This window comes from Dreissena polymorpha, chromosome 8, assembly GCF_020536995.1.
Source record: "Dreissena polymorpha isolate Duluth1 chromosome 8, UMN_Dpol_1.0, whole genome shotgun sequence".
NCBI classification, from domain to species: Eukaryota; Metazoa; Mollusca; class Bivalvia; order Myida; family Dreissenidae; genus Dreissena; species Dreissena polymorpha.
Window position 1 is genome coordinate 12191171 of NC_068362.1, and position 21425 is coordinate 12212595.

General features: G+C 36.8%; 1 protein-coding gene across 3 annotated transcripts; it reads right to left on the reverse strand.

Annotated features, from left to right (window-relative positions):
* Positions 1 to 1981: 1981 nt before the first annotated feature.
* Positions 1982 to 15606, reverse strand: LOC127842557 (uncharacterized). Of its 3 annotated transcripts, none has more exons than XM_052372116.1 (9): positions 15463 to 15606; positions 14684 to 14838; positions 13754 to 13895; positions 13096 to 13168; positions 12593 to 12686; positions 11794 to 11912; positions 6396 to 6583; positions 5905 to 5981; positions 1982 to 5039 (listed from the first exon to the last, which is right to left on the reverse strand). In XM_052372116.1, exons 2-9 carry the CDS (start codon positions 14828 to 14830, stop codon positions 4806 to 4808), a joined length of 1074 nt encoding a protein of 357 aa, XP_052228076.1. In that variant the 5' UTR covers positions 14831 to 14838; positions 15463 to 15606; the 3' UTR covers positions 1982 to 4805. The 3 variants fall into 3 exon arrangements, with proteins under 3 accessions (XP_052228076.1, XP_052228077.1, XP_052228075.1); XM_052372117.1 differs by having other exon boundaries at positions 15376 to 15583; XM_052372115.1 differs by lacking the exon at positions 15463 to 15606 and having other exon boundaries at positions 14684 to 15355.
* Positions 15607 to 21425: the final 5819 nt, after the last annotated feature.

Here is a 21425-nt window from a genome sequence, read left to right on the forward strand (position 1 = left end):
TAATATATGTGATCAAAGAAACAAACTGAATTTGAATCACCCTGCGACTGCATTAACTCTGCCGGGTCACTGCTATGAAATGAGATGAGATTATAAACTTTACGGAGCGTTTCAATAAGACGGAAACTCGTCGAACATGTACACCATCAATAATGCGGCGAATCGGCATATAAAGCGAATTCAGAAAATATGTGTGTATTAATTATATGAAGAAAACGTCGCGTAAACATTGTGAAGAATCGAACAATAAAAATGTCGGTGAATTATAACTTGTTATAAGTCTGGGGATATATGTATGTATCTTTTTTAAATATTGCAACAGTACAGCGAAATACAAAATTTAATATATTCGGGAAAAAATATATTCGTTTAAAGAATTATGGTTGGATTGCATTGGCTGACGATTATCATATATAAAAAATGAAAATTGCTTTGTACACGTTCATATTTTTATAGTGTGAAACGTCAAAATGTGAAAATTTGAAGATGTGGAAAATTTGTGTTTTTCTTTCATATTATAATAGTCTGCATTAGTTTAAATTAAAATTGTGTAAGCGTCATAAACAAATGCTTCTTTACCAAAAAAGTTTGAAATCTGCAACAAAACCAATCAAATTTTACCTTTAAATCCTTGTAGCAAAAGGTATTTAGAGATCTACAATAAACCCATTGCTCCAGAAAAATAATCACGCCCCCGTACTTAATGAGTTGTTAAACCTAATGCATTACACCACATGGTTAACAATAAACAATACACATTAGGTCAATTACTATTCATAAGTTATTCTATGGATATACATTATTCAATAGATTGTCGAAGGATGTCTGAAAAACACCACTTTCATGAACCCAACAAATGTCAGCTAACCCCTCTTACTTTTTATAAAAGCAAATTGGTTCAGGTTCCGTTAAAAATGACCAAGTTAAATATCCTTGATTGAACATTGGTATTAAATATTGACAGTGCCTTGACTGATAACAAATTTTATTGCTAAATCCCTTTATATTTTTTAAACTTTTCTCATATTAGTGACACATATTTAATACACGTCTATTACTTTTACAGCCATGCTTCTATTGTACATACCTTTTGTATATACACAGTCTACTTAATAGTGATATAACTTAGAAACGTACACCCGTTTATTTCGAATTGTCTTTGTTAAAACCTTTCTCTCAAGGGGTTTAATTTTCTCGATAGGTACAAAAAATGGACACTAAACCTGTATAATTAGATTTTGATTCACATCATACAGAAAGGTTTCATTTGTGGTAGTGAACATTATCGATAGTGTGAAATAACGTCCATTGGGTAGGTCGTTGGTATCGTTTTGTACTTGTTAAAAACTACTATACCTCAAAGCATTATTTGTAAATAAAAACAAAAACAGTAAATGTGTTTAATGTTATATTTTGAACAAATAATAATATCATGTCCTATTCCTAATTTGTATGACTGAACGTGTATGTTTTGTTATTAGGTCTGGTCTAATTTTGAAGTTAGGCTAGCCATCCAACAGGTAAAAGCCCCCAATCCTTTGCACCGACCGTTCCAGGCGGTGACCCCAGCTTTAATCATCCAAATAGCGTTTAGTATTTTAAATGTCATTTATCGTCAATACTTACATACGGTAACTAGGATTTCCCTCATGATGATGATCCCATTATTACTTTTTTAGGTATTGTAAGTTGTACAAGTCAGCTTTGACGCCACTGGCTATTTATGCACGCACATTATTAATGTGTTGATGGCAGTTGTTGAAATGTGTGCAAATTTGCATAACATAATTTGTAAAAACAGCAAATATGTTATCAAATGGCCCCAAAATAAATCCAAATCTCCGATGAAGCTTGCTTTATCTAAAGTGTTATCAAGATCGGGCTAGGCGCACTGATAATGTTAACCGGAAATGTATGATGCCGAACGTCAACGTATTAATTACGATAATTCTGAACATAGTAAACAGAAATAAAGCTGCCAAAAATGTATACTTGTTTAATTTAATAGTTTACATCAAATTACTCAACAAGAAACACACGATAACGCAAAATTTAAAACACAAATACAATACTTCACATACAATTCATAAAACAAAAACATTTTAACATACATTTTTTTAATCTTAAAACTTTTATTTGGATAAAAATAACCTTGTTATCGAAGTACACCGAATGGTGCGCATTTCAGTTGTTGTAAGGATTGTTATACGAACTATGAACATTTATTAACAACTAAATCTAATAGCACATACATTATTGCAAAAACTTAAGATCGTGTAGTATGCTACAGATATGCTAAGCCAGACAACATTGTAAGCATACCCCATTTATTATATCACATTCATTAGCAATACTGCTTTTCATTGAAATACAGGGCGGATTTCAAATATGTTGAAATTGATATACTATTTAACGCTAGAATCACTTTGTATTACAATCAATGTAATAATTATAAGTAATACCATACACGGAACGAACGACGAACACGCTTCCACTATTCACGAAAGACGGTTAAGCTTTATGACAATGTATGTTTGTTATTTGTAAATATTTGTAAGAAATTGGTCATATGAACATTATGGCCCCTGATTTTTACAGGTTGCTTATTATTATTGAAAATGTTGGCAGTACAAATGTGCATATATACGAACCTGCACATTTTCGTAGAAAAATAATAGAATATCGTTAACTGTATTCAATGTTCTTTTTTACTTCACGTGTTTTAGACTTTTCGTTAAGGGTGATTTATAATTTGGATCATCTGATGTAAATATTATGGATATTGTCACTGTTTGATAATGATGTGGTGTGTGTATGATAATTCCATGACTGCAACTTTCAAAGTCTAAAATTTGTTGTTCGCTCCAAAGCACTGTTAGCAGTTGTATTGCACGATGGATAATTTAGCAAAAGTTCATACGTCTTTTTACACTAGTATGCTTGGAAGTTACGCAGACTTTAAGGCCGATTCCGAACTATAAAGTCGTACAGACTACCAGTCAAATACGCGAAGATCCGGGCCCATATTCACCAAACAATTCTTCGACTTATGTCTAAGAATAACAAGTTGTGTTTGTGAAACACTATGTCCCCCCATATATTTGACCTTTGACCTTGAAAGATGACCTTGACCTATCACCACTCAAAATGTGCAGCTCCATGGGATACACATGCATGTCAAATATCAAGTTGTTATCTTCAATATTGCAAAAGTTATGACCAATGTTAAAGTTTGACGCAAACAAAACAAGAGGGCCAAGATGGCCCTAGTTCGCTCACCTGAGAGGAGTCGGTTCATTAAATCTTTACCAAACGTCAAACTTGACCTAGATATTGTCCAGACAAACATCCTGGTCAAGTTTCATCATTATTGAACCAAAACTCTTGCATATGGAGTGTTTTTGTTTTTGTAAGATTTGACCTGGTGACCTATATTTTGAGTTGATCCCCCCTTACCAAACATCAAACTTTGCTAACAAAAATAAATATTATGACCAAGATTCATAAAATCTGAAACAAAATTGTGACCTCTAGAGTGTTAACAAGGATTTTGTATAATATAATGAAAATTTGGACAATCTAAGGGCAATAATTATGGCATTAATTATGTAATATATATAAAACCAATATTTGTACCAAGTTTCATGATGATTGGGCAAAAAATGTGATTTCTAGAGTGTTCACAAGCTTGTTTTACTATATAAATATAAAAAAAATGCCACCCCCCGGGGGACATAAAAATATTCTTTAAATTTATGTATTAAAAAAATTCTTGAATATTGAGTCAAAAACCTCTATCAATATCATTCTTTAAGTAGAACATTATGTTAATGACAAAACCACCAGTGGAGGCCTGTATATATTCAAACACTGAAAGCATTTCTCTTGGTCCCAAGTATATTATGTATTCTTAAGTCTAAGAATGGGTTGGTGAATACGGTCCCTGCTCTGCAGTCAACTACCAAGTACAATCATAATCCAACTATTATCGATTGTAATAAATTAATTTCCACGTTCAACATTTTATAACAACTAACAGCTAAACAATTGATTGATTTTACTCATGTTTCACAATTAAGTTTGGCGATCTATCTTCACCTTTAAGCTGCGGGTGCAGCAAGAACATTACATGATCAACGCGAATAGAGAACAACTTGAAACACTCTTACAGTACTGCTCAGGAGTATTTGACATACAAACCACGTAAAGAGGACAACGTGTTTATCATTTTGCACATTTGTTTGTTTCTTAATGAAGCTTAAAGTATAATATATACTAGAAAAAAATAACTATTTCGCTTAGATCGATTTCATTAACTATTTCATATTTAAATAACGTTTATATAACTGAAAACTTCAATACAACATATTAGTGTGTCTGATTAATCTACTTGGGTATCTTGCCGATTTAATCATTTTACACAGCTTTTCCGACAATAAAAGCGTGTGGACATCGCAGATGTAAACGCGACACTAAACGAGTACTTAACGGAGACCAATTTTCTGTAATCGGTCTACTTAGTGTAAATTTAAATTATGATAATCCACGTGTGCCTACTATGGCAAAATACATTAAGAATTGTTCGACATTCTAAGGCTAATCATATAATCACCATGCTGATGATTGCCGTATTCTAAGTGTGCGAGTATAATGGCAATAGCTCACAATTCTAAGGAAAAGTCATGTGTTTATCATGCTGCTGATTGCCTTCTTTAAGTGTGTCGATTTAGCTGTGTATTTTGAGGTCAAACAACATGCCCAAATTCGTAAGCAATATCACGTGTCCACCATGCCGTTAATGGCGTCTAGGTCTGCATTTTGAGGTCAAACACCATCAACATCTTGCTGATTGGTTCGCAGAGAGAGAGCAGCTTGAATGGCTCATGCTTGGCAATCTCCACAGCGTGGGGGATCGAGTCTGTGATCCAGAAGTTCTGGAACCTGAAATCCCCGTTTGTAAACTTCCTCCAGCTATCATTGGGAAACACCGCGTGCGTTACGTAGGCGCTGACGGCTTTTGCACCTTTTTCTACGAGTGCCTGAAATAGTGCCAAGAATCTTAAGAATAGGTTAAGTATTCACTCAACAATTCCTACAGTCTACGAATAAAGCATATTCTTTAAATTGGAATATGCACAAAACCCTTTCATTTTGAGTCAAACTTGTCATTAACCTCCTATATCTTCATCATTTTTTTACGCAGAACATTTTGTTAATTACAAAAATCGTCAGTAGTTGCCTGTATTTATTTTATGCTTTCCGCTGGTTTATAGAGAAATATCAGTGAATTAAAACTGATATTTCACTGTTTCAAACATTGAAAAATAACAGTGAAAATTATCGATAGTGTGAAATAACGTCTTTTTTACGAAATGACGTCATAGTTCCAGCGATTTTCTCCAGTTAAACTCTTTTACAATGTAAATAAACAGTAAAAAAGCATACAAATAAAAGAAACTGTTTGATACGATGGAATATCAATTTTTGTTCACTGGTGATCATAGAAAATATATTTTTTCAATCATGGCTGCGCCACTAGTGAAAATATTATTTTCTATGATCACTTGTGCATTCAAATCGATATTCCATCGAATCAAACAAATATTCTCTATAAATTCATACTCTGATGTATGTTTTCTTGATTCTTAGTGTATTCATTTTTCTTAATTCCAAGGATGGGTTGGTGAATACGGGGCCTGATCATTTTACTTTCTCCATCCACAATGAGTTACCAAAGATATATACTTAACCCTTAACTGGTGTTAGCTAAAGCAGGTCAACTGAACATTTGGCACATTAAATACATAAATAATTCGTGAAATAAATTCAAATTAAATACTTGGTATTAATTTTAATACTATCAACATTCCAATACAAAACTTCTACTACTACCAAAAACAATACCTCTCCACAGTTTATCAACGTTCCTCCAGTTTGTACCAGATCATCCACAACGACTACATGTTTGCCGTCGGGGTTTCCTGCATAGAAGGTATTTCACCTTTGACATGTGTACGGTATAAACCTAATAACTTTATTTATATATGGACATCTTGGTAACTATTATGGCATTGAAGCTTTAACAGATGGAATTCAGGATTGGGTTGGTGGTATGTCGTTAATTTAAGATGTTCTAGTTTATGGATATCATATAATTTGCTAAACATACTAATATCTGAACAAAAGAACGAAACTACATACAAAGTAGCTTATTGCAATATACTCATCAGACATATGTTTTGTTTATTTCATTCAATAAAAATTATACAGCCAGTAAATTACAATGTCGGGGCAATAATGATATGGGTGTATATATATATTTACCGAGATACTTATGTTCTACATTTCAAACTGAATGTTCATAATACAGATATTTATGGTTAACTGAACCATACCATCTTTCACTTTCACTATTCTCTTGTTCCCTTCACGGATCTTCACACATGTGATCGTATCGTATTTATGTGAGAAAAATAGGTGGAATCGTTTGAACGCCCCGTCATCCGGGAAAGCTATGGCGATGTTGTCCTTGTCAGGCAGTGTTTCCAGGGTAGACATGATCATAGGTATGGCGGATTCCAGTCTGCAATAAATATAAATGAGCTATGCGAAAACGGGGTTAAATGCGTGCACGTAAAGTGTCGTCCCATATTAGCCTGTGTAGTCCGCACAAGTTTATAAGGGACGACACTTTCTGCGTTTATGAAATGTTTCATTTAAAGGAGATATTTTCTTTTTTTTTAAATCTAGTTAAGGCGGAAAGTGTCGCCCCTGATTATCCTGTGCGGACTGCACATGCTAATCTGGGACGAAACTTTACGCAAAAACACAGAACTTATGAATTATCGTACAGTTGTTCGATATATAGGTGCATAGTGACAGCAGATTTCAGCTTGCAATATAAATAATGTGATACATGTTACTAACATCTGTTAGACGTGTTACGCATCAAGTTTAACAATCAGGAAATGGTATATATTAAGACTAACAATTAAGGTCCAATTATAAAATAATGGTTAATTGGACCGAGTTTTCAAATCTACCACGAAAAAATCTTTATGTATGTTCAACTAATACATTTTTATAGAGATAATGCCAATACCTGATATTGTTTGAGTAGAAAAACATAGCAAATATGTCCAATTAAATGATAACAGCCAAATTACAACTATGATTATTGATTGAGCAATAAAAAAGTAATACAAAACATACGTATATTTAGTACAACGTATATTTTGATCGGTTTTTAAAGTAACACGGGCACTGAAGATAACAATTGCATTATTTCTAGTGTATTGAAATATAAACAAAAAGTTGAATGTATCCTTTGTTGACTTAACTTTAACATTTGATTTATTGATAATAGATTTTTCTTAACATATAAATGCTAGACGTTGTAATATGATATATGATATATGTAAACTGACCCCATATACATGTACATTGCAGTAATATTAACTTCCGGCAGCCAATTGTATAAACAATTTAACCGGACCGCCCGATTCATGGTTCGCTCGAAGTTTGTGTATGTTTACTTTCATGAAGTCCGTAATTACTTCGATTTCATGGTCGCTGAAAGCTTTCGCTCTCTTGACAGTTTCCATTTTGTCAAAATGTCGTCTGTCAAATTGACAATTTGCGCGAAAATGACGTCATGTTTAGTATTGCATTGTTGGTAATTTTACTGCGGTAAGTTTACAAATTTCAATGATTAGGTAACCGCGCAGTAACCATCGTTTATACAAAGGAAAATAAACGGTGGTAACCTAACCATGTAAATAACTGCGGTAAGCAAATAACCACAGTTAATTTAAACCACCGTTCATACAATTGGCTCCGGATAAATAATAAAACTCTTTTATTTAGTAACATATTTCCGTGAAAGCTAGTGACAAGTACGGCAAGATTCCAATTAACATCATTTCATTTTGTCTATTAAGTACTTAACAACATTATGTATTGAATGGTGTAAATGGCATTGTTAATGAGCACCTGGAACTAATTTTGTTTTAAACGCCAACGATATTGACTTTTTCCCTCAAGACGAGGGTTTAAAATCAATACTAGAAGCCAGTGCACGGGGTTCATAATCGAGTAGCAGCCATATAGTAGGGGAAAAGTAGCTCAATGACAAATGGAGAGTTCATTGTTAACAACGGATAGTGGTTAATGGTTTAATTATAATGACATTCGGCTAAAACTAGATTTTCGTGTTATCTACCGGGTTCATTATTAATACTTATCTTTAAGTCTAAAATATTTTCACATTCGGTTAAAAACTAGATTTTCGTGTTATCTACCGGTTTCATTATTAATACAAGCATTAAGACAGCCGGGGAATAAGTAGTTCAATGATAACGAGACAGTTTATTGTTAAGAACGGAAATCTTTAAGTGTAAAATGTTTTGACAATCGGTTAAAAACTAGATCTTCGATTGGATCACCATTGTTTAAAATGTAGATCTTCATTTACGCAAAGGACATGTAATGTTGATATGCAACTGTCCCTTAAGTGGAAGGTTATGTTCTAAATTAAGCAATTGATATTTTGCAAGTCAAACAATCCATACATAAAGCAAACCGTTTACAACCTAGATTCATTGTCATAGTATACATAACAGGAAGTTAAAATAAGCTTTCTAACATTACTAAACACATCAGACATTTATATACACGTTTACTTGAAACTTAAAGGATTCGTTTTATTTCAGTATGTAAAAGCGTGCTCAACATATCTTGTGATAAATCATTTCATTTAACAAGCCGCTGTGACGATGACCTTTGACCAGCAGGCGTCAACATCAAGCCTTTGTTGTTGTTGTTTTTTTTTAGTTTTCGATTATCACAACTTACATCCACACCAAACAAAAACGTAGGTTAAAAAGCTCTCCTGATTTTGTGCGGAAATGATATAGTCAGTGGACAGACCAAACTACCATAAGACCATCCTGAAAGACCTACCGACCTCCCCGACATGTCAACCGATCATCCTTACAGACCAACCGACCAACCAACCGATCATCCCAACAGATCAGGCGATCATCCCGACAGACCAGCCGACCTCCCCGAAAGACCAACCGACCATCCCCATGGACTAACAGACCAGCCCCATAGACTAACTGACCAGCCCCATACACTAACCAACCAACCCCATAGACTAACTGACCATAATGATAGACTAACTGACCATCCCCATAGACTTATCGACCAGCCCCATACACTAACTGACCATCCCCATAGAGTAACTGACCAGCCCCATAGACTGACCATCCCCATAGACCAACCGACCATCCCCATGGACTAACCGACCATCCCCATAGAGTAATTGACCATACCCATAGACTAACCGGCAATGCCCATAGAGTAACCAACCATACCCATAGACTAACCGACCATCCCCATGGACTAACCAACCATTCCGATGGACAAACTGACCATCCCCATAGACTAACCGGCAATCCCCATAGAGTAACCTATCATCCCCATAGACTAACCGACTATCCCCATAGACTAACCGACCATCCCAATAGGGTAACCTATCATCCCCATAGAGTAACCGATCATCCCAATAGGGTAACCAATCATCCCCATAGAGTAACCGACCATCCCCATAGAGTATCCGACCATCCCAATAGACTATCGGCAATCCCCATAGAGTAACCGACCATCCCCATAGACTAACAGACTATCCCTATAGACTTACCAACCATCCCCATAGACTAACCAATCATCCATATAGACTAACTGACCATCCCGACATACCAAACGACCAGCTCGATAGACCAGCCCTATAGACAAACTGACCATCCAACCGACGGACAGTAACAATGCAACATACCCCTACTTCTTGGGACAGAATTAAATGCACTGTGTTTGTATTATATATTCAAAGTACAGTGTCTGTACTGAATATCAATATAAGTGCAGGAAAGTGTACACACAATATAAACTTTCAAGTTGTGATAACTGATCGAAGAATAAGTAATTAATCGTTGGTGTGGTTATTTATGTTTTTACAGAAAACAAAAAATATATAAAATCTCAACATAACAAACCAAAGTGCAATATTTTTCAGTTTAAATATTGGCGGTTTGTAAACGAAGAGTGTATAAATGCATAAAATTCGTATTTTTGCAGTAACTACGGTTTAAGCAATTCTAACTTTATTCCCTGAAAAAAAACTACCTACTGATAAATGTCTAATATATTCACACTAAGAATGGCTAACGCAAGGTCAGTAAAATCTAGAAAGAATACAAAGCCCAACTTTCTCTTTAAAAATAACTATATTAGCCTCGTTCTGAGAAAACGGGGCTTAATGCATGTGCGTAAAGTGTCATCATAAATTAGCCTGTGCAGACCGCACAGGCTAATCAGGGACGAAACTGTCCGCTTTTATGGAATTTTGTGTAATTAAAAAATTTGTTTTATTTCAGTATGTAAAAGCAAGCTCAACATATCTTGTCACATATGCATTAAGCTCCGTTTCCCCTGAGCGTCACTAAAATATGCAACATGCACTAAGCCCCGTTTCCCCTGAGCGACGCTAAAATATGCAACATGCACTAAGCCCCGTTTCCCCTGAGCGACGCTAAAATATGCAACATGCACTAAGCCCCGTTTCCCCTGAGCGACGCTAAAATATGCAACATGCACTAAGCCCCGTTTCCCCTGAGCGTCACTAAAATATGCAACCTGCACTAAGCCCCGTTTCCCCTGAGCGATGCTAAAATATGCAACATGCACTAAGCCCCGTTTCCCCTGAGCGACACTAAAATATGCAACATGCACTAAGCCCCGTTTCCCCTGAGCGTCGCTAAAATATGCCACAAGCATTAAGCTCCGTTTCCCCTGAGCGTCGCTAAAATATGCAACATGCACTAAGCCCCGTTTCCCCTGAGCGTCGCTAAAATATGCAACATGCACTAAGCCCTGTTTCCCCTGAGCGTCACTAAAATATGCAACATGCACTAAGCCCCGTTTCCCCTGAGCGTCACTAAAATATGCAACATGCACTAAGCCCCGTTTCCCCTGAGCATCACTAAAATATGCAACATGCACTAAGCCCCGTTTCCCCTGAGCATCGCTAAAATATGCCACATGCATTAAGCTCCGTTTCCCCTGAGCGTCGCTAAAATATGCAACATGCACTAAGCCCCGTTTCCCCTGAGCGTCGCTAAAATATGCAACATGCACTAAGCCCCGTTTCCCCTGAGCATCGCTAAAATATGCCACAAGCATTAAGCTCCGTTTCCCCTGAGCGTCGCTAAAATATGCCACAAGCATTAAGCCCCGTTTTCACAGAGCATCGCTAAAATATGCCACAAGCATTAAGCCCCGTTTTCTCAGAGCATCGCTAAAATATGCCACAAGCATTTAGCTCCGTTTTCTCAGAGCATCGCTAAAATATGCCACAAGCATTAAGCCCCGTTTCCCCTGAGCGTCGCTAAAATATGCCACAAGCATTAAGCCCCGTTTCCCCTGAGCGTCGCTAAAATATGCCACAAGCATTAAGCCCCGTTTCCCCTGAGGGTCGCTAAAATATGCCACAAGCATTAAGCCCCGTTTTCTCAGAGTGCCGCTTAAATATGCCACAAGCATTAAGCACCGTTTTCTCAGAGTGCAGCTAAAATATGCCACAAGCATTAAGCCCCGTTTTCTCAGAGCGCCGCTAAAATATGCCACAAGCATTAAGCCCCGTTTTCTCAGAGCGCCGCTAAAATATGCCACATGCATTAAGCCCTGCTTTCCCAGAACCAGGCTAATACAATTAAACTGAATTATTCTCATTACCTGGGAATGACGTTGTCTGAAAAGTAGAACCTCTCTTGTAGCGCGTGTATATCGAATATACAGATCTGCACGGGACCGCGGGCGGTGAGCGGTATAGAGGACATCATGATGGCTAAAGTCTAAAAACAAACACACAAACAATTTCTGTACCTATATTCCATTTACATTCACTTTTATCTCAAATAATTCTCAAGTCAGCATAATTATGATATTTTAATAAATTAATTCAATATAATTCAAATAATTCTTAGTTCAAGTGCTAAACAACGGTGTTTCTTTAAAGAAAATGTTCACAATAACACCGATTGAGAATGTTTAAGTTAAAAGAGGAGAGATTTACTTAAGCATACAGATAAGGAAATACATGTATACAAAAATGGTCTCTGCAGATAAACATATGGACGGAAACAGATGGACAGACGGATAAACAAGATTATCTGTAAGTAATTCCGACTGACTGACTGTCTGACTGACCGACGGCCAGTTGACCGACAGACCGACCGACCGACAGACAGACAGACAGACAGACAGACAGACAGACAGACAGACAGACAGACAGACAGACAGACAGACAGACAGACAGACAGACAGACAGACAGACAGACAGACAGACAGACAGACAGACAGGCAAGGCGAATCAGGTACAACCCTTTTTCTTTCTTGCCAGGGAAAAAAACAGATTATCAGAAAGTTGAATGTTCTAAAGGAGTTAAGTGGATGTTAGTCAGTTTCCTTTGGCAAATCGTCCTTGTATGCTCTTTTTTTAGCCAATAATAAAAAGGAGTGCACATTGTATCACCTTTGCTGTAGCTATCTGCCCTTCCATGTCCACTCTCTCCATGGTCCCAGTAGGGAAATACGGCAGTATGAAGTGAAAGGAGCGAGCAAGGTACCTGGGAATTAAAGCAGGGTTTATGCAACAAAACACTTTATGAACTGAGATAAATCAATTATTACATGTATATGGGCCGTGCTCTGTGAAAAGGGGGTTTAATGCATGTACATAAAGTGCTGTACCAGATTAGCTCGTGCAGTCTGCAAAGGCTAATCAAAGACGAGGCTTTCCGCTTTTATAGTATTTATGGTATTTTTTGTTTACAGAGAGTCTCTTCTTAGCAAAAATCTAAAAAGTTAAATTTTAATTAACTAAAACAATCACTTTCTTACCAAATTTGTTTCTGAGAATATGCCTTTGAATGAATGGATACATAATTTTATGATTATCAGTATAATACAACATCGCCTTTCCCTATACAATTGTAACCAACACTATGTTCTTAAGTACATTAAAATGAAATTTACCTTGGAAACATGTATAGGACCGAGAGCTGTTCAAATATCACGCTGGGGTCATGGAAGCTGCCAAGAAATATCACTGAAAGCATTCTAATAATAAAAGGTCCAGCAATTATTACAGTTTGCATTCGAGTGTTCACAAAAAACTTAAACATTCATAATTTTAATTATAGTTGTATTCGTTAGTAATAGATTCTAGTTGTAATACCCTCTGAGGCTTAATTAAGTCAATAAATTACGAAATTAAATTAAACAAACAGACAAAATATGTAAAATCAGGTATTTATTACTGTTATTCTTATTAAAATACTTATGTTTATTTCAAAATAACTCAAGCCAACACTGAAAATTATTTAGCTCTCTGAACTAAATGCCATGTGGTATCTTAACCATTTCCCACTAAAAAACAAAGTGAAAAATTGGTATGTTCAAACAGCATAAAACCAGAACAGACTAAGAGTAACTCACAGTCTGTTCAGGTTTTATGCTGTTTGCTGCTCATCAGTATCTAAGGATTGGAAATAAAGCCTTTCAAACTTGAATATAGTAACACAGGTTTTTAATTAAATTAAACTTTCTAAGGGACTACAAACGCGTCAAAATGCCTATCTAAGTGGTAATCTTAAAAGGAATAAATTGTTAAAATGTCCACATTTAAACCAACCGTCTTTTCCCATCATGCAATGCACATCACCAATGAAAAGGTTAGGGAAGCCATCTTGGAACTTGTCCCATTTGATTGTGTTTCGGTACTCCACACTTCTGAATAATGGCTCCATTTGAGCACTGGAAAGGGATCTATGAAACTGAAATAAGCAAACATGTGCCAACAAGACATTCATGCATCCACATTTCACTTTTGTCTAGAACTCTACTATTGTAAAAAACAACAACATGTCTTTGACTTTTGACCTATAAATGTGACATTGATCTTTTTAGTAAGGAGACCATTACACCTAACATGTCGCCTGATGATTGTTTAAATTCGTGTCGTGTATTTATTTATTTTGATCAATATGGCAATGTTATGACTGAGACAGATATTTGAGACATGCATCCGCACAATTGCCAATATCTCCAAACTAGAAGGCTTCAATTAAGCTTGGCTTTATGCATGTGAGCAGAATGTCCCAGATTAGCCTGTGCGATACCCACAGGCTAATCAGGTATGGTACTCTCTGCCTTCACTGGAATTTCGTTTTGAAAACACTTCCTTTAAACAAAAAAGTCCATAACTGCACAAGCTTATCAGGAATGAAACTTAATGCATTAAGCCCAGGTTTCCCAAAACGCGGCTCAAATAACCCTATGAGTTGTGTTCTGAAAAAACTGGGCATAATGCATGTGCATAAAAGGTTGTCTCAGATTAGCCTGTGCAGTCCGCACAAGCTATTCAGGGACGTCACTTTCCGCTTTTATGACATTTTTCGTTAAAATGAAGTCCCTTCTTAGCAAAAATCCAATTTAGGCAGAAAGTGTCGTCCCTGATGCAGACTTCACAGGCTAATCTGGGACGACACTTTAGGCACATGCATTACGCCCAGTTTTTTCAGAGAGAGGCTCATATAATCAGGAACGCTACAGCTTCACATACCGGGGTCTTGAGATGTTGCTGGCTGGCAGGGCTCAAGCCTTCCTCTGATTTTCTCGCTCTCTGACCGCATCTCTCAGCGATCTGTTCCGCTAGTCGATGCATGCTCGGGTGAGCATACAACAAAACAGGTTCCGATGCGCTGGACATTGGTACGCCTAATATGAAATCCATTTTGTTTTTATGATTGGAAGGAACAGATATTTACGATAAAATCAATAAAATCACATGAAAATTCTATTGTCTTAACCACTGGATTCTCGACTTATGAATTCACTTCCTGCTATGAGAAATAATCCTTTTTTTAAGTATTGAGCATTCATACTGAAGAGTGGACATTAACTACATGATAAGTATACAGTTATCATTTCAAGCAACTGTCCTATCCCACAATAAGTGTTATAAAGTGCAAATATGCTAATTCTCTTTCACTCAGTATCAAACACAGTACACAACATCTTCCCAATAACCACTCCAAATAGAAGAAGTCACTTGAAACAGAAATCAAGATCTCGAAATATCTTATTTAACCACTCAATCAGTGAATGCTAAAGTTATTTATACAAATTGTGCATCAATGACAATATATGCTGTCAAGGTAGAAATTTCCAATAATCGAATCAATATACTCCTGCGTCGTGACTAGTATTGGGAAATAGAATAAAAGTGTATCAAGCAATGACAGTGGTTTATACCTTTATATAGGGAACTTTACTTGCTCACTTCATTATTCGGTAAAGTTGAAGCGATTAGATAATATTGTAGAATAAACATGACCGTACCTTACACGGTGGTCAGTGGATGGAGATAATAAATGGAACGTTAATGTGAGTCATGGTAGACACTTCGTTAGAGATCGAAAGTAGAATTCTTTCACAAAAGTTGTGCAATAATCGATTTGTTTACTATTGCTACTACACCTTCTGTTGAAGAGTTTAATCTAAATGGGAGACAACTTGTTAAAGAGCTACAATAAGTACAACGAGCGATAAACATTTTCAGTAAGACAATCACGCACGGGAAATCACGTGCACTGTAAATTTGTAATTGGAATCATCCATACGTATGTACTCAGATTCAGACACAAATTAACAAATTAACAGATTCAGATTTATAAAAGCTCAAATCATTCAAGAAGAACTTTCTCTCTCTCTCTCCCTCGCGCGAGAGCGAGGCGGGCAGCGAGCGCGCGCGGGAGGCGCGAGCGGAGCGCAGAGCGCGAGCGCGCAGCGCAGCGGGAGCGCGCGGGCGCGCGCGGAGCGCGCGCGCGCGCGCGCAGAGCGCGCGGCGCGCGAGCGCGCGCGCGCGCGCTGCGCGCGCGCCGCGCGCGCGCGCGCTCTCTCTCTCTCTCTCTCTCTCTCTATATATATATATATAGAGATATATATATATATATATATATATATATCTATATATATATATATATATATATATATATATATATATATATATATATATATATATATCTCTCTCTCTCTATATATATATATATATATATATATATATATATAGAGAGAGATTGTTATAGTTGTTGGATGATCTATAAAAACAGGTATACGAATTGAACATGATATTTGTAATCATTTGATATAATAATTTGATTCAGTTCGATTGCTAACTGGGATAGAATTCATGCGACGAGAGAAAGCGGCGTACTATATTTGTTAACATTTTTCATTTAGAGATGCCGCAAAAAAAACCTGTTATTTTGAAGGGGCTGTGTCATTTAAAACGGTATAAAAGGTGTGAACTTTTTAGCTCACCTGATCACAACGTGCTCATAGTGAGCTTTTGTGATTGTCTTTTGTCCGTCTTGCGTCGTCCGTCGTGCGTCGTCGACATTTTGCCTTGTGAACACTCTAGAGGCCACATTTATTGTCTGATCTTCATGAAATTTGGTCAGAACATTTGTCCTATTGATACATCGACTGAGTTCGAAACTGGGTCATGCTGGGTCAAAAACTAGGTCACTAGGTCAAAAAAAGAAAAACCTTGTGAACACTGTAGAAGTCACATTTGATGCCCAATCTTCATGTAACTTTGTCAAAATGTTTGTCTAAATGATTATGTTGGTTGAGTTCAAAAATGGTTCCGGTACGTTGAAAAACATGGCCGCCAGGGGGCGGGGCAGTATTCCTTATATGGCTATAGAGAAACTTTGTGAACACTCTAGAAGTCACAATTTTTGCCCAATCATCATGAAACTTAATACAAACATTGGTTTCATTGATATCTCGGACGAGTTTGAAAATGGTCCAGATCGGTAAAAAAACATGTCCGCCAGGGGGCGGGGCAGTTTTCCTTATATGGCTATAGTAAAACCTATTTAACACTCTAGAGGCCACATTTATTGTCCAATCTTCATGAAATTTGGTCAGAAAATTGGTCTGTATGATATCTTGGATGAGTTCAAAATGGTTACGTTTGCTTGAAAAACATGGCTGCCAAGGGGACTGGGCATTTTTCCTTATATGAATATATATGGTTATAGTAAAACCTTGTGAACACTCTAGAGGCCACATGTATTGTCCAATCTTCATGAAATTTGGTCAAAAGATTGGTCTCAATGATATCTTGAATGAGTTTGAAAATGGTTACGTTTGCTTGAAAAACATGGCTGTCAAGGGGCGGGGCATTTTTCCTTATATGGCCTTATATGGCTATAGTAAAATCTTGTTAACACTCTAAAAACCACATTTATTGTCCGATCTTCATGAAACTTGGTCAGAAGATTCGTCCCAATAATATATCCTGGACGAGTTAAAAAATGATGCCGGTTGGTTGGAAAACATGGCCGCCAGGGGGCGGGGTATTTTTCCTTATATGGCTATAGTAAAACCTTGTTAACACTCTAGAGGCCACATTTATGTTCCGATCATCATGAAACTTGGTCAGAAGATTTGTCCTAATAATATCTTGGATGAGTTCGAAAATTGTTTCGGTTGCCTAAAAAACATGGACACCAGGGGGCGGGGCATTTTTCCTAATATGGCAATATATCATGCTTTAGCAAAACCTTGTTAACACTCTATAGGCCACATTTATTGTCCGATCATCATGATACTTGGTCAGATGATTTGTCCCAATGATATCTTGGATGACTTCGAAAATGGTTCCAGTTGGTGGAAAAATATGGCCGCCAAGCGGCGTGGCATTTTTCCTTATATAGCTACAGTTAAACCTCATCAACAGTCTAGAAGCCATATTTATTGTGCGATCATCATGAAACTTTGTCAGAAGATTTGTCCCAATGATTTTTTGGACAAGTTCAAAAATGGTTCCAGTTGCTTGAAAAACATGGCCACCAGTGGGCGGGGCATTTTTCCTTATATGGACTTATGAATCTTCATGAAACTTTGTCAGTATATTTGTTTAAATAATATCTTGGATGGGTATGAAAATGGTTCTGGTCTGTTGAAAAAAAGGGTGTTCACTAGTTATGAAAGTTGGTAAGAACATTTTGTTCTAATGACATCTTGGGCTGCACAGAACAGGTCAGTTTCTTTGAATCTCAAGTGAGCGACTTTGGGCCTTTCAGGCCCTCTTGTTTAATATCGGAATTTGGCAAAAGTAAGAACCAACGTTTGTTTAGAGTTTTACACACGGGCTAGACAGAATGTAAACACACCGTTCAAAAATTAATTTGCGCAAATATCTTAAGTTATTAAAATGCAAAACTCTTTAGTGTATAAAAGACAGTTTTTGTTGCAGTTTGTGCCGAAATCTTAAGGTTTACGAATCAATTACTTAATACTTCTGAAATCGATGACAACATTTTACGTTGCGTGAAGCATAACTGTGCAATACTCATGGCATTTTTTAACGAGAACGCAGGCTTGTTAAATAAAGTAGCTCTGATGTATTTTAAATTGTCATACAAAACTGTCTCGGATGCACGAGTTGAAATTCTTAAGAAAAAATGTTTTAAAAAGTTACTTGAAAAAAAAAAACACCACTAACCGGGGTGTTTACATCCATTAACGTTTAAGTGGGGACCCCACAAAGTCACGTGATCCTGCACCCTGATAATGGTATGTGGTGACGGATATATACACATCGTCATATGTACTCGTAGTAAGAAAATATAAATAGAAATCATGTGATAAAATGGGCCCTACCAAGCATGATAGCCAGGGGGGCATTCCATTTGAAATAAATATAAATACAAAGTGGCTTACCGGGTGAAAATATCCGCCACTCCTTCACGAAAAAACACAAAAACGACGACATATTGGAAGTAAATTCCAACTAACCTCACTTAAACCCGGTAAGCTCCCATATTCACATGCCCCCTTTTTCTTCATTATTTTTTATCGAGTGCACCGGGATTGTCTCCCATATGGCCATCGCCCCAAGAAAGACGTGTTAGTTGGTTACGGGGGATTGTGCAAGATACAGGAGACACCCCGTTCCAGAGGTGACCCTGGGTCTTTTAGTGCCCGGTGTATAGCACCTAGTACACTGCACCTCGGTTTAAAGTCTCATGCGAAAGACGAGTTAGTAGGTTAGGTGCAGCGGGGGATCGAACCAGCGATCTCTGGATTCTGGTGCCAGTGTGTAACCACTAGACCACGGATCCACATGCCCCCGCCCACTTGGATAGCGCACCGATTAAGCCGATGTCTATAATTATTTCTTCTTAATATTAAAAACACTCGCATTCCCACAACATATCTATTGTTCTTTTCTGTATAAGACATGCTATTTTAAAATGACAATTTGAGTAATGAAGTTACGGAAAGCTGTTGCATTACCATATTTAATTCACCTTTAAATATGACCATGACCTTAATTTGGACTTGCCACATTGTCCCTGCACGCAACACGCCGTAATCATAGGGTGAATATGTGAAGAGTTTGGGTATTTTTACTCTCAATTGAATAATACAGTTATGCAAAGTCTGCTTACGATGTTTAAGAGGTTCATATTTTAGGATCGAGCTTCTAAGGGACTTGCTCACATGTTTTCGCTATTTTTAAATGTCATTAAATATGTTAAAGCCACACACCTTGAAATGAATTACATTGCATAGTACATTTAAGTTAAAACGAGAAACATATTATATCTATTTATTATCTGGTTTATTTATCTGGTGGTTACAAGATAGAAATCCGTCTCTTTTTGCGCTTTTAAACTTATAAAATAATTGCGTTTGTCGAAATGGACATCCTACTTTCGGTTTTAAATGCGGTACCGTTTGAAAAATAATAAATTTCATGCTAACTATAGATTTAATTTTATCTATCTCAATTGGAATATATCTGGTGGTAACAAGGTAAAAATCCGTCTTTTTGCGCTTTAAAACTAAAAAATAATCGCGTTTGTCGACATTGACGTATAAGTATAGAAATCCTACGTTCGATTTAAAAAAAATAAAATAAAATAAATAAATTACTTGCTAACAAGGCTATAAATTAAATGACAATTTTGCACTTTCAAATTGCATCTATATGTATTGATTAACATGTACTTCATTTCAAGGTGTGTGGCTATACACGTCTATAATAAATGTAATTGAAGGAGAAAAGTTGAAAAAACAATAATGCCGTTTCGAATCAGAGACATCTGGAGGCAAGAAACTGATGAGCTTTAATCCATTTATTCCCAGTGGACTACTAAATTGGATCAATTTATTTCCAAAATTAGGGCTGTCAAGTATATTTCTTACAGAAATTCCTTAAAGCAAACAGCGCAGACCCCGATGAGACGCCGCATCATGCGGCGTCTCATCTGGGTCTACGCTGTTTGCCAATGCCTTTTTTCTAGACGCTATGCATAAATGGGTTACTAGTAATTGCGATGTACATGATTTACTTATTAGCAGCGAAAAAAATCCATATTAGTATTCAACGTATTTTCCAAGTAATCGAGGAAGCGCATTACAAATGCTTTATTATTTTACCGATTTCAAATGATATTGATTAAACATTAACGAACCAATATTTTAACATTTTACTTGGTCAGACGTGTTATTTTGCTTGTTTGAACATAATGTATAAATTCTTTGCTGAACATATGACAATTATTTTACGACACTCTGATCAAGTTAAATGTGGCCTTTATCTTGGAGCTAAGGGCAAGAGTTGATTGCAGCATGTCACATCCACATACTGAGTGAGAATAAATCTTACTTAAAACAAACTGATAAATAATGAAGTTACAGTCCGAACAAGCTATAATTTGACCATATTTGACCACTAAATGTAAACTAGAAGTTATTTCAAACATTGCATACTTAAATATACAGTCCCACTTCGGACAAGCTGTATATTGTAATAGCACGCAATAGGCCAACCATATTGTTGTTTGCAATAATTAAAATCGCCAAAAAGGGAAGGATACGGAGTTAGCTATGTCGTGGCAACAAGATAGTAAAAAGAGGAGTGCAAAACTAAATAAAAGAGGATTGCAATTTAAAAAAAAGAGCGGTGCAGTAAATAAAGGAGAGGTGCATGTAACGACGGACACTAGCGCCATGAAGACGGGCACTAGCACCTTAACTATGGACACTGCGGTCATAACGACAAACAATTGCGCAAAAACAAAACGACACTGACACCAAAACGACGGACACTGGCGCCATAACGACGTTCTCTTGCGCAAAAACGACCGACACTTACACTAAAACGACGGACACTGGCGTCATAATGACGGGCACTGGTGTTATAACGACTGGCACTGGCGCCGTAACAACTCGCCCTGGCGCCATAAAGACGGGCACTTGCACCTTAACCGTAACTAAAA

Excerpts from the sequence above, each read along its gene's own strand:
- LOC127842557 (XM_052372115.1), bottom strand. The coding sequence starts at position 14,854 with ATGGATTTCATATTAGGCGTACCAATGTCCAGCGCATCGGAACCTGTT. Across the intron at positions 13,896-14,683 it reads AGCAACATCTCAAGACCCCG|TTTCATAGATCCCTTTCCAG; the intron begins GTATGTGAAGCT and ends TGCTTATTTCAG. Across the intron at positions 13,169-13,753 it reads TTGCATGATGGGAAAAGACG|TGATATTTCTTGGCAGCTTC; the intron begins GTTGGTTTAAAT and ends GAATGCTTTCAG.